Source organism: Protopterus annectens, chromosome 2.part2 (genome assembly GCF_019279795.1).
Source record: "Protopterus annectens isolate FY-2018-M chromosome 2.part2, PAN1.0, whole genome shotgun sequence".
Classification (NCBI taxonomy): domain Eukaryota; kingdom Metazoa; phylum Chordata; order Ceratodontiformes; family Protopteridae; genus Protopterus; species Protopterus annectens.
The window spans coordinates 807491918-807505952 of record NC_056730.1 but is presented as its reverse complement, the minus strand read 5'-3'; the positions used below and the strand labels follow the sequence as shown (position 1 = coordinate 807505952).

General features: G+C 43.2%; 1 protein-coding gene across 1 annotated transcript in view; it reads right to left on the bottom strand.

The window, feature by feature from the left end:
* RASA1 (RAS p21 protein activator 1) overlaps positions 1–14035 on the bottom strand; it is a 3076403-nt gene that overhangs the window by 2434055 nt on the left and 628313 nt on the right. Inside the window, exon 4 of the mRNA XM_044064149.1 lies at positions 8464–8534. Within this exon, the coding sequence (XP_043920084.1) occupies positions 8464–8534 (71 nt within the window). The remainder of the gene's footprint in view (positions 1–8463; positions 8535–14035) is intronic.

The following is a 14035-nucleotide window of genomic DNA, read 5'->3' as shown; positions in this document are numbered from 1 at the left end:
GCACCCAGGAATGTAATTATTTGAGAGGGTACCAGTTGTGATTTCTTTTCATTTATGGTGTACCCTAGGCAAGATAGAAGCCTTTTTACAAACACCAAATGTTGGAGAAGTGTATCCTTGTTTTCTGCCTGAACTAGACAATCGTCCAGATAAGGATAAATTTGAATGTTTCTTTGTCTGCAAAATGCAATCACTGGTGCCAGGCACTTTGTGAAGACCCTGGGCGCAGTAGATAAGCCAAAGGGCAGTGCAGAGAACTGGCAATGCAAATAGCCTGCTTTGAAGCGGAGGTATCTTCTGCAAGAGTCCCTGATTAGGATATGCAGGTACGCTTCTTTTAAGTCTAGAGTTACCAACCAGGCATCTTTGCCTAGCATAGGCAGTAACTGTTGTAGAGTCAGCATCTTGAACTTTGGAATGTCCAGGAAGGTACTTAGAATGGATAAGTCCAGAACTGGACGCCAGGATTTGTCTTTTCTGGGTACCAGGAAAAATCTTGAATAAAAACCTTGTCCTTTTTCCTTTTCTGGTACTGGTTAATTGCTGTTATGTAATGTTCCAGGCAGTTAGCTGCAGAGTTTTTAGGTTTGGATGCAGGATGTTGTAGTTGTTCTGTGTTAGCAGTAATGGGATCAGGGGCAGTGTCCATATTTGTTCCCGGGACATGCTCCTCAGCAGTGGATACCAATGTTGTCTTGGCCAGTCTGGGGCTATCAGAATGATCCTCGGACGTTCCTCTTTGATCTTCAGAAGCACCTTGTGCATCAAAGGAAGTGGAGGGAAGGCGTATGCTGTCAGGCTTTTCCAACTGAAAGATAGGGAGTCCACCTTCCAAGCAAGTGGGTGGTAAGTCCTTGTGCAGAATTTCTTCAACTGATGATTGAATGGGGATGCAAACAAGTCTATTTGTGGTAATCCCCATTCTCTTGTGATGGTTTTGAAGATGTCCGGATGCAGCATCCATTCGTGGGCATCTGTTGTAGTTCTGCTTAATATGTCTGCTAGAATGTTTTCCTTCCCTGGTACATAAATTGCCTGTAACTGAATGTTGTAGCTCAGAGCCACATCCCATAGGTCCAGTGCCAGCCGGCATAGAGGGTATGAGTGTGTGCCTCCCTGTTTGTTGATGTACCACATAACTGTGGTGTTGTCTGTCCTTATCATCAACTGGCCTTCTTGGAGAAAAGGTCTGAATGCCTGGAAAAGGTCTGAATGCCTGGATTGCCAATTTTACTGCCATCATTTCTTTTAGATTTATGTGCAGATGCAGCTGGTCTTGACTCCATAGGCCTTGAATGCACTTGCCCATCATGTGTGCCCCCCAACAGAGGTCTGAGGCATCTGTCGTGATGGTTTGTCTTGGTTGACTTTTGCAGAAGGGCAATCCTGTGTTTGATTGGCAGGCCTGAGCCCACCATAGGAACTCTTGCTTCAGGCATGGGATCATTGGAATTTTGGTTTCTAGGCTGTGCTGGTGCTGGGACCACAAATTCTTTAGGTACCACTGTAGCTTTCTCATATGCAGCCTGGCATGAGGGACCAGTATTATGCAGGATGCCATGAAGCCTAGAGCTTGTAGCACTTTTCTTGCAGTTAAAATGGTTCTGCTTTGTTAATGCCAAGAAGTAGAGAGGAAGTTGCTCTTTCTTTTCTGTAGTTAGAAATGCCATTTGTTTTGATGTGTCCAGTTCTGCACCCAGAAAGGTTATTCTTTGGGATGGAATCAGCCTTGACTTTTTTGTATTGACTGTATATCCCAGGGCTTGCAGCAGGTAGATGACTCTTTGTAAGTCTTCTGTTAGTTTGTTTTTGTTGTCCGCTTGTATCAGGCAGTCGTCCAGGTAGGGATAGATTTGAATCCCCTGAAGTCTGCAATGAGCGATTACTGATGCCAGGCATTTCGTGAACACTCTGGGCAGTAGATAAGCCAAAGGGCAATGCTGAGAATTGATAATGCTCTGATCCTGCAAGAAATCTGAGGTATCTTCTGTAAATTGGTCTTATGGGGACGTGCAGGTATGCCTCCTTGAGATCTAGAGTTACCAGCCAAGACTCCTTGCCCAGCATGGGAAGAAGCTGCTGTAGGGTCAGCATTTTGAATTTTGGAACAATGAGGAATGTGTTTAAAGCGGACAGATCTAGAATAGGCCTCCATTTGTTTTCTTTTCTTGGTACCAGGAAGAGTCTGGAGTAAAATCACTTCCCTTGCTCCATAGATGGTACCTTTTCCACAGCTCTCATTTTTAATAATTGAGATATTTGTTTTAGAGCTTCTGTCCTTTGAGTAGGTGGTAGGTTCGGCATTCCTCTCTTTCCTGGTAGAGTATGGAAATGGAATCTGTAACCTTGGTCTATAGTTTGCAAAATCCATTTGTCTCTTGTAATGCAGTGCCAGTTTCTTGAAAATAAGGTTAGCTTTCCGCCTAAAGGTGCTTCTAGTTGTTCCCTGGTAGGCGGTGCCACCGCCAAGTCACTGTGATTGAGTTGTTGTAGTGGTGGTGGCTGTATCCGTGCCTCGTTGGTTGTTACCCTGCCACTGGCGACCCCTGTAGGCATCCCTGGATTGGTTTCTGCCTCTAGAGCGCCTATCCCTGCCTCTTTGTGCCTTAGAGGAGTCTGGAAAGGACCAATTCTTGGAGGGCCAGTTCCTGCTAAACCTTGGAGGTTGAACTAGCAAGAAATCTTTCACTGTTTGTACAGATTTCGCCTTCTCTTCCATCTTTTTTAGTACCTGCTGTGCAGGGGAACCAAATAAATTGACCTTGTCCATAGGTGCATCCAAAAGCTTAGATTTGACATGGTCTGGTAATGCCTGTTCTTTCAACCATTCATGCCTCCTGATAACTGTGCCAGTCATGGCTGATCTAAAGGAAGCCTCCAGTGCATCATAGCCACATTTTAAAGAATGGTTACTAACCTGCTGTATGTTATGTACCATTTCTTGAACATACTTTTTATCTAAAGATTCTTCAGAGGACAGCTTTTTAGTCAACTGGTCAAGCATAAACTCTTGATATTGAATCATATGAAATTGGCAGTTCAAAGCTCTAGCTGACAAAGTAGCAGAGGTGTAAACTTTTTTACCCCATCTCTCTAAGGACCTGGATTCCCTTTCAGAGGGGAGAGGGTTTTTAGAAGAAGTAGCTGCTACAGCTTTTGGACCCTGGGAGATAGTCTCTGGATCTGCAAAAGGAGCCTTATATAAGTGGTGATGAGTGTCTGGGACCCTGTAGTACCTATCGGGCTTAGCAGGAGCCGGAGGTAAAGTATCAGGAGCAGTGCAAGCATCATTAAATGCATCATCAACAACAGAAAGAACTGGAGGTATAGCTAAAGGCCTATGCTGTGGCAAATGTAGAAAGGTCCTAAGCCTTTTTCTAGAGTCTGAGAAATCTTGGCCCTGCCACTGAAAATGTTCCCTCATAGCATGCAAAGTTTCCCCAAAGGAAAATTCCTCAGGAGGAGAGGCTGAAGGGATGGACTCCTCAGCATCAGAGTCTTCGTAAGGAGAATAAGAAGCCTCAGGAGGGTCTGTATGTTCTGAGTCATCAGAGGAATCATCTGTGGATACTGGCTCAGGGGGCTCTGCTCTAGGTCTCTTTTCTGGAGGAGGGAGAGAGGCCCTGTCTGGGTGAGGCTGGGCTCCACGAATTAAAGAGATGAGATCCTCAGCCAAAGAAAGCATATGGGAGCTGGAGCTGGGCCTGTGAGAGGGGGGCTTGGCAGGCACAGGTTTTGATGCTTTGGCTGCTTTAGCCCTGGCAAAGGCCTTAATAGACATAGCTGGAGGAGGCCTAGCAGCTCCACGTGCAGGGGTAGAAATATCCAGGGGGATGGTGTCTGATAAATCCTGTTAAACCGCAACAGAAGGTTGGATTTCAGAAGCCGTTTCTACCAGGTTAGAAGAGGCCTCGGTAGAAGGCAAGTTATCGGCTGAAGAAAGAACCGCTTGCTCGGCTTCGGCCGAAACCGTGACACTCGTGGTTTGCTTAACCGCGGTTTCGGCCGAAACCGCGGACCGCGAGTGTCGGTCCTTTTCTTTGCGTTTCTTGGTTATTTGCGTAGTCGGAGGATCCGACGGCATAATGTAGGCAAAATCGGAGCCGAAAATCTGTTCAGCAAAGTCCGATCGGCGTCTAAGCGTCCGCCGGTTAAAAGAAGCACAGGCTAGACAAGATGCTACGTCGTGGTCTGGGCCTAAACAATGTATACAATAGGAGTGGAAATCTTTATGAGGTATTTGTTTCCCACAAGATAAACAGTTATTAACTTTCTCTGACATCGGCTGAGGCAAGAAAGAGTCCCCAACGGGGTACTTAGCTTTATAGAAGTCTTCGAAGTAGTATTCGGTAGTAGTAATCTCTGGATCTGACCGACCGGCACTTGCGAACAGCTTCTGCTTCGGGCGCCACGCGGCAAGAAAGACTGGGGAAAATGGCGTCGGCTGATGCCTTTATACCCGAATAACTGCCGCAATGACGTCGGGTGAAGTGCGACACCAGCCGAAGCCAGACCCAGACTTTGGAATCCGGCCGACCGAAGGGCTGCCTGACGACAGGACAACCCATTTGTAAAGACTGCAGATGCATCCTTGAAGGACATCTCCACACTGACCACTTTGGCACTCTGTGTACCTGTTCCCAGTAGCTGACACACACACACACACACACACACACACACACACACTTGGATATTTGAGTTCCATACACACCAGAGAAAAGCTGGTGCAGATTTACTAGTTGTGCCTTTTTCTGTCCAGACTCTGAGGTAATCACACTGCCACCAGTCAGCTGCCCTAAGGCTCTTACAAAGGGTACCCAATTATTTATTTATTTATTTTACATTTGTTAACCGGGAAATTCCGACTGGACCAGGTCCATTTTCAGCGGAGGCCCGGGGAGAAAAGCTCCAACATCAATTTATACAAATACAGTACATCCAGCAAAATACACAAAACAGGTTACATAATGTACGCTGAGCATAGTAATAACAAGAATTAACAAAAACACTCCAGGTAAAAGAAGATATAGAACATGGGTAAAAAGTCAATGTCAGTCATACATTGGTAAGAAAAGAAAATATTTCAAGTAAGATTTTACAGTTAAAAGTACCCTTTCAGATGACCAAGCCTACAGGGGATCAGAGCTCCAGCATGTGATCAGAGAGGAATTTGGGGAGTTAATAGTAGTATGGGTAGGGTTATGCAATACAAGGGCATAACCAGGTACTAAGAAGGTGCGATTTGAGGGAGTTTTTGAATATGGATGTGGAGGGGCAGTGGACACGGATAGGGGAAAGAGAGTTCCAATTTCTGGCAACGGTGTGGGAGTAGAAAGCTTTCCCTGCATTATTGTTAGCCTTGGTGATGGAGAGGAGAGATTTTTCACTGGATCTTAGGTACCGGTTTGCATTATAGATAGCTCATATCAATCTATATGGGTTCTCTCAACTAATTAAAGAACCAACTAGAATAGATAAGAAAACAAAGAGAGAATCCATACTGGACTGGACACTAACCAACTATCCCAAACAAAACTATACAGTAGGCTGTCTCACAGATGACTTAAGTGATCATCTCCCCACCTTCCTACTCCAGAAACACTCCAATCATCCCAAACCAGTAGTCTACAAATTTGTACGAGATGACCGTAACCTTACCCCATGATACCTAAATACTGTCCTAAGCCACTGCAACTGGGAACCACTACGGACACTCGGGTTAGACCAGGCAGTAGACTACTTCAATACTACCTTCTCTAACATCCTTAACAGTCTAGCTCCCAGCAGAAAGATCAGAGTTAAAGCCAACTATGCACCCTGGCTAAATAGGGACACCAGAGCCTTACTAAAAGCTAGAGATAAAGCCTGGAAAGTCTGGAAAACTGACAAAACCCCTAGCGCCAGACAATACTATCAACAGCTTAGAAACAAGGCCAAGGCTGAATCCAAAATAAACGAACAAAACTATTTTCTTAGCACCCAAAGGAAATATTCAAATAGTCCACAAAAATTCTGGCATGCCATTAACTCCCTACTAAATCCAGGCAAAACCACAACCCCAGCACCCATCTCTACTAACAATACCCTAGACATAGCTTCTCAATTTAATAACCATTTTACTAAATCCATCTTAGCCCTGTCCAGTCAAATAACCAAAAATAGTCTACCTCAGTCATAACCTAACCTATCCCACACCACCCCCTCTTTCAGCCTATCACCAGTGCCCACCTCAACTATCAAAAAACTCCTCCTAAAACTAAAGTCAACCACACTAGCAGCTGATAACATACCTGCTGCAATACCTAAAAATGGCTAGTAACTCCCTATCATATCCTGTCTCCATCCTTATCAACCGCTCCATACTAGAATCCTACATACCCAAACTCTGGAAAGTATCTCGCATCATTCCTCTCCATAAAGGAGGTAATTCTTATGAATTCTCCAACTACCGACCTATTGCCATCCTTTGCCCCTTATCCAAAATTCTTGAGAAATGCATCCACTTGCAAGTGATGACATTTCTTAACACACAATCTACTATCTACCACACAACACTGTTTCCGTCCACATCACAGCACTACCACAGCCCTTCTATCCTTCACTAATTATTATACTATGCAAAATTAAAATTAATACAAATGGTAGAGTGTGACCAAAGCAGCAAGGCTTACAGGATTGGCCACAGTGTCACTAAAACAAGCACAAGTACTCTCAAGATGTTAAAAGTATTCTCTACAGGACAAGCCACAATGAAAGGCATCAAAATATTTAAAGATAAATAATAAAACAGAAAACAGGAGAATACTGAATACTATAAACAACAGAGTTGCAACCACAGAGATGTAAAAAAAATACAACTGGATAGTGACTGACTAAAGAATTACTGTTCCCTGACTACTTACTAAAGCAAGTCAATCTGATGTGTGCTGTTTATCTTACCACAGGAAAAGCCAGATTTTCTCTCTCTCTGTGGATGTGTGAGACATATATACTGTCAGAAATCTTCCCTGTCAGGTTCCAAAGTACTGCTGTGAGAGTTCCAAAGAAACCAGAAGCTGGTTAAAGGATGACATCACCTCTGGTCACCTGACTCTGGTAAAATACACACACACAGAGGTTTGCTAAGGTCTGTGCCAGCATCTGAAAGCTATAACACAATTTCAAACTTTCCACCTTTCCAGGTTTCTCTGATAAACATACACATTTGAAAAGCTACAACAATACAACCTAATATACATGCATACATTCTGTCCAGCAGGACATACTGTTGATGCATTTTTAAAACAAGTAAATATATTTTAACTCAAACATCTGTACAAATCAGTGTGAAAGTCAAATAAAATTCTTCACAAAACTCCAGCTAGTTATGCTGGCATGTGTGTACATGTACTGTCCTACTCTCCCTGGCACAGATGGCACTACCTCACATCACGAGTTGAAACGGTCATTTCATTGGCATGTTACATGCCATACATTTCTATTTAAATGCTCCTGTAAGTGAAAGAAAACTGAATGGAATATGTAAAAATATGAAAGATCATAGCTACTCTCAAAAAAGGTGAAAGTGTAAAAAAAAATCAGTACAAAGTTCTTAGAGTTTGTGTAAATCTCTCATATTTTTTTTTCGCAAGTAGACCACTAGCACTCCATAAAGCAAGTAAATGTCTGCAACATTTCTTTTCATGTTCCCTCTTGAAGCAATGACAGACAAACCATAATACGATTTCTTGGAGAAAAACATTTAAATTGCAAAACATTAACTATTAAGTTTTCCTGGATTAACAACATAAGGCAAGCCATAAAAAGGTCTCATTATCTCCATCAACTACGCCACCATTTAATATCCATCAAAAACAAATATGAATCCAATGATTATGTTTCTACTATAAAATGAAACAAAAATCCTCTTCTATGAGGGAGTCCAAGGACAGAAAAAAACCTAAACGAGTGACTAGTAAAGTAAACACTGTAGCTTCTACTAAGATGCTCACCAAGTGAGAGCCAAACAGTGCTTAAGGGTTTTCTGTTGTGCTACCTGTAACATGCGGTTAGTATTCTAGTGGCCATTACTGCAGCCAGCAGTGGAAACTCCAACCACTTGAAACAGGAAAAAAGCTGCCTTTGCCATGTACTAACAGTAGCAGAAAAAAAAAGGACAAGAACGATTAGCAGCTACCTTAACTGCAGCAGAGATGCTGCAATAATGCAGCCTTCTAAGTACAAAAATAGACTAGGAGTGTGACTGCTTTACATATTAATCAGTGAAGTTCCATGATGCAACAAAGGAGACATATGGGCAAAAACAAATCAAAGTAATCTGTACACATGGATCTGCTGATGGAATATTTTTAACAATGGCCTGCAGCAAGATAATTTCTCAAAGAAAATTTCAAATGTAGTTGACGTTTATAAGATAACATCATCTCCCATCATACACATTTAATTAATACAGACAAATCCTACCTTAGTTCATCTGTGTCTGGTACTTTGGTATATGGTAGAATAGCTCGTACTCTCCTCCTGTCCTCCACAGGCTGCAGGGGAAAATTGAGAGAGAGTTAAAAACCTAACTGCCTTCTTGATTTTATGTAAAAGCACTGCTAAAATTTAACTTTTCTGAAAGCAATGCTGAAACTTAATTCTGAAAAATAAGTAGCAGAAAGTTTTTTTTTTAAGTGCAATAGAAGTTTGTAATTTATTCCTTTATATAGCATGGCCACATGTACCTCTATAACCAATATATTAAAAACAGTGCAGCAATCCCATTCAGTCCAATTAAACCATGCCTGTTCTTACAGAACACCTCCACCATCTGAATTACAATTAAACAATTCAGACTGGGCTTCATGTAAAGCTGTGTGTCAAAAACAGCACAAGAGATATAAACACGTTACATTCCCACACAGTCCAGAGTGCTTTGTTCCACAACAGAGGGCAAACTACAAGAAAGTGGTTTTGTTAGCCTTTTATGTGTCATCAATACAATAGTGTGGTCAAATTCTGGATTACCTGAGATAAGTTAAGAAGAACATTCAATGGAGTCCAAAAGGGCTGTCTGCCTTTCGTGGTGAGTGACTTACTGTGTTAAGGTGTACACCCAAGCCAATCCCAAAATATCTTACAGTGTGCCAACAACAAAAGTTATAATACATGGAGAAAGTTCCTGCACAATTGCAGCCACATGTAACAGCTTCTTTGGTGGGACACAGTATTGTCTGCTTAACCATACTTCTCTTACCATTCCTTCTTGCTACAGCCTAGCCCTAGACCATTCGGCCTCCACACAGGGAGTAAAATTTAATGTTAACCAAAATAAATCAATAATGTCCAACTTGACTGTCCAGTTAATTTCAGCTGAATACAACAGACATTTTGCCTATCTAGTTTGCACAAAAGTTAATACAACTCCCTTATTTCACTACTCTTCATTACTTTCTAATCTATTCCATGTTTTTTAAACATTCTAGTTCATTCAATTTCTACCATCAAATTAAGAAATGCATTCCATGGCTCAGCATCCATCCTGCCCCTACCCCATCTCCAATGAAAAATCAGCAATTTGGTATCTGTGGCACCTTTTCCCATCTCCTAATTCAAAGCAGCCCATTTCACACATCACTGACATAGTGTGTACCTATATTCATGAATAATTTGTCTCTTCTGTCCTGAAGCAATAAAGTCAACTCACCACTTTATTAAATTCCTCTTTGTATCCTATCCAGCTTTCATAACGATTCTTTCAGACTTCACCAGATATCCATCCAAAAGCCCAACATCATTCTCCCTAAATCATCTCTAGAACTGTACACAATATTCTAAAATGTTTTTACCATTACTTGATGACAGTGCACTGCAGAGTTAATGCAACAAAAATACAGAGCTTAAAACCAAATGCAATTTCCCTCATTTTACTGACCAGAGATGCACCCATCACTGCCAGACTAAAAAGTGGATAAGAGGTAAGAGAAGGGATAATATTTTGAACTTGCGGACCTTGACAAAGAATGGGAGGTCAACCACTGATCTCCAAATTCCTTCTTTCTTTGGCACCAGTAAACTCTGAGTAAAAGCCTTTGCCCATCTGGCAGAAAGGCAGTGGTTCTATGACACCCTGGGATAACATTTGTTCTACATCTGGAGGAAACAGGGTAGGTTCATAGGTTCATACTAGGCTATCTGCCCTAGGGCATTTATAAGCCTAGCCAGAGTGTGTGTGTGGCTTTCGCCACCCCTTGGGATGAGAATACTACGCCCATTTAGGGTTTAGTTTACTGTGCCTCTGTCTAGTAGTGACACAGAGATGACCCCCGGGGTAAACCTATGATCTCCCATCCACTCGTCAAGATTTCTCTTGAAGAGAGTTAGTGAGGGGCTCTGCCTAACATGGACTGGGATTCTGTTCCAGAGTGTAGGGAGCCTCTGGGTTATAAATCTGTCCCTCCAGCATGTCCTATTTATTTCTGTGTTGAGGTTCAAATCTCTTGCTCTCGTGGCTCTGATGGATTTGGATTTTCTGAGGTGGAGCATGTCCTTTAATTCCGGATTGGACATGGCCTTGTACATCAGGCATATATCACCTCTGAGTAGGCGGTATGCGACTGAATAGAGCTGGAGTTTCTTCAGCCGGGCAGCATATGACATATGTTTGAGACCCTTTATCCTCTTGGTGAGGAACTTTTGGGGTCTATCTAACTGCTGCAGGTGTCAGATAAGATACATCCCAAATGGGGCATTGTACTCAATCATGGGCTTGATAAGAGAAGGGTACAGGGGCACAATGACCTCTCTTGATCTAGATGTGAATCCCTTCATGATAAGGTGGGCAATATAGAAGGTCTTCCTAACCACCTTGGCAATGTGAGTGTCAAATGAGAGGTTACTGTCGACTTGGGTCCCTAGGTCCCTGATTACCTCTTCCGTACTTAATGGATTACCACCTATGTGGTAATTTGTGGGTAACATGTTTTTCCCAAAGGGTATGACTATACATTTTTTGGCGTTCAGTTTAAGGCCATGGCTCTGGCACCAATTATCCGTTTCTATGAGGCCTTTCTGAAGGATGCTTGTGTCCGCTGCAGTATCAATTATGGCGCCCAGTTTGCAGTCATCTGTGAACTTTGTCAGCCACAATCCTCCTATGTTTGCTTGCACCTCAGAAAAATAAATGCCGAACAAGAGGGGTCCCAGGACTGAGCCCTGTGGGACAGCGCTTGTGACTGGCTTAGAGTGTGACATGGCTCCAGCAATTCTGACCTTGTGGGTTCTTGTCCTTGAGCCAGTTTGCAACCCATCTTGTGACATATGGGTTTACATTTAAGCTGGTGAGTTTGTCAATGATGCCTGAGTGGGGTATTGTGTCAAAGGCTTTTGCAAGGTCAAGGTAGGCTGTGTGAACTGCCTTACCCTCATCAATGGCCTTAGTGACTGTTTCAAAAAAGTCGACTAGGTTCAAAAGGCAGGATCTGCCTTTGACAAAGCCGAATTGGGTAGGATCCAATGTCTGTAGGTCCCCAATGTCTTTGTTTATGAGTTCCATAATGATCCTTTCCATAGCTTTGCAGACCAGGCTCGTCAAGCTTATAGGGCGGTAATTTCCAGGGTCCGTAGAAGCACCTCCTTTGTGGAGTGGGACCACTGTTGCTGTACGCCACTCTTTGGGTATGTATCCTGTAGTAAGGCTAAGATTAAACAGCAGCCTTATGTGCGGGTTTAGTTCCTCTTGGAGTTCAAGTAGCATGTAGCCCGGGACACCATCCGGTCCCATTGATGCTGTGTTTTTAGCTTTGGAGAGGGCGGCTCTCACCTGGTCATCTGAGATGTTAGGGAGGCTACACTCTGCTGGGATAAATATTTCTCCTTTTGGGGGGGAGGGGGTGGAGAAATGTGCACTGAACCTGTCTGCCATGTTGGCAATATCTGTGGGTTCAGTGTATTTTGTGTCATTTTGGACTAACTCTGACCATATCTGGGAGTTTCCACCCAGGTTTCTAACATAGCTAAAAAAGGCCTTGTGATTGTCTTTTGTGTCTTTTCGATTTTTCTCTCAAAGTTGGCCTTGGATGATTTTATGAGTGATCGAAGTTTTTTGCTAGTACTGATCAGAGATGCCTTCCCTTTTGGGGATTTTGCTCTGTCATGTAGTAGCTTCCTCCTCCTGTTGTAAAGTTTGTTAATGGCTGGGGTCCACCAGACAGGATGCCTGCCTTTGTGGGAATGGGTCTTGGTTTTATTAGGGATTGCATGATCCATGCATTCTTGAAGGTGTCCGTAGAAGGCATTTATAAAGGATTCAGCGATGTGGGTTGTGGTTTCCACTGGCCCAGGGGCCTTGAAAGATACCACTTCAGTCTTAAGAAGTGTGAAGTCGGCTTTTGAGAAATTCTTCAGTGTGGTCTTCTGTGCAGGGGGTGGGGGTGGGATGTAGATTTCCAGTGAGATTAATTTATGGTCTGATCTCACCAATGAGGGGTATACTTCCGGTGTGGAGCATTTTGTCCCCATGTTTGTGATGATCAGGTCTAGTATATTATCTCCTCTTGTGGGAGTGGTGACTAGTTGTTCCACTGCATTTGAGTTTATGAATTCTAGGAACCTTTGGGCTAGGGTATTGGGGCTTGAGTAATGTTCCCAGTCTATGTTTGGGTAGTTGAAGTCTCCCAATATGATGGTATTTGGAGAGACATTCATACTCTCCAGTGTCTTCAGGAAGGCTGAGTGGGGTTCCTGAGTTTGAGAGGGTGGTCTATAGCACGCTACAAACTGTAGGGCAGTTTTGCCTATGGCTAGTTGCACCTGGATGGTCTCCGATGCTTCGTGCGTTGCCACTAACCTGGAGGTGTGGGTATCTTTGATGAATATGGATACTCCCCCTCCTTTTGTGGTTCGGTCCAAGTTTTGGGGCCGGAAAGCATGATATGAGGTATAACCTGGTAGTGCTGGGGTGCTCTAAGGAGCCTTGAGAACCAGGTTTCAGTCACTGCACAGACATCGATGTTCTCCATACTGAGGAGGGCTTCGAGAGCGTGCATCTTGAGGTTTAGACTTCTGGCATTGAGCAGCATTACACTTAGTTTTTTTTCAATTGTGTTTTCTAGGGAGGTGGGTTTGTCTTTTGAGCCTTGCCTAAAAAGGGCACTATGGGGGTGGCAAGAGCCTTGGCCAATATCCGGAAGCCCAGAGGGAATCCCTAGAAAAGGGGGAGAGACTCTCAATGCCAAATGTGATCTCTGCTGACGACTTTCAGAATGCACTTGCCTGAAAAGACTCTGGTGCCACAGAGGACGACTGTAGTCTCAGAGCAAGGAAAAAGGGGGGGGGGGTACAGACCCAAACAGTCATTTTGGCAGTTTGCACTCTCCTTGATTTTTAAGAGGCCTCCCCTTTCTTTGGGAGCCTCCTTGCCATTGCTTGTTAAAATCCAGATTGCTGGCAACCTTGCTGCCTAAACTGTTTTTTGAAAAAGGGAGCTAAGATAGCAAGAAAACATTTATTTAAAAAAGGAATAGAATATTGGGATACCCTTAGAATAACTTTTTCAGTTTCATCAAATATCTACATAAGCTCATCTGCAGAAGGGCTGAAAAGAACTTCCTTTTCCAATGGACAATTTAAAATCTCAGTCTTAACATCTTCTGGTAAATTTTGTGAACGTAACAAAGTAGGTTTACCTTCATAAGGTCACAATGTCATCGTGCGACGCTCTAAAGTGTGAAAGTACAACAGCAAGCTTTCCACATGTCGAAAAAAAAATAAGTGTGAATTCAAATGAGTGAATGCCAGTGTGCATTCACTCATGAATTTGGCATTCCAAGTGCAGATCGCACTACAGTGGGGATCGGAACATGTACCCCCTTTCCTCACTGTAATGAGATCTTGGAGTTAGTATATTAAATTAGCAGGGGGTGGGAGGCAGTTCCCCACATGGGGTGTGCAGGGGGGCTTGCCCCCATGAATAACGGTGTTTGGAAACATCTGGAAATGTTGGGGGTTTCAAACCCATTTGACATTTCTGGATTGTGGAATTCATTTTGTAGCA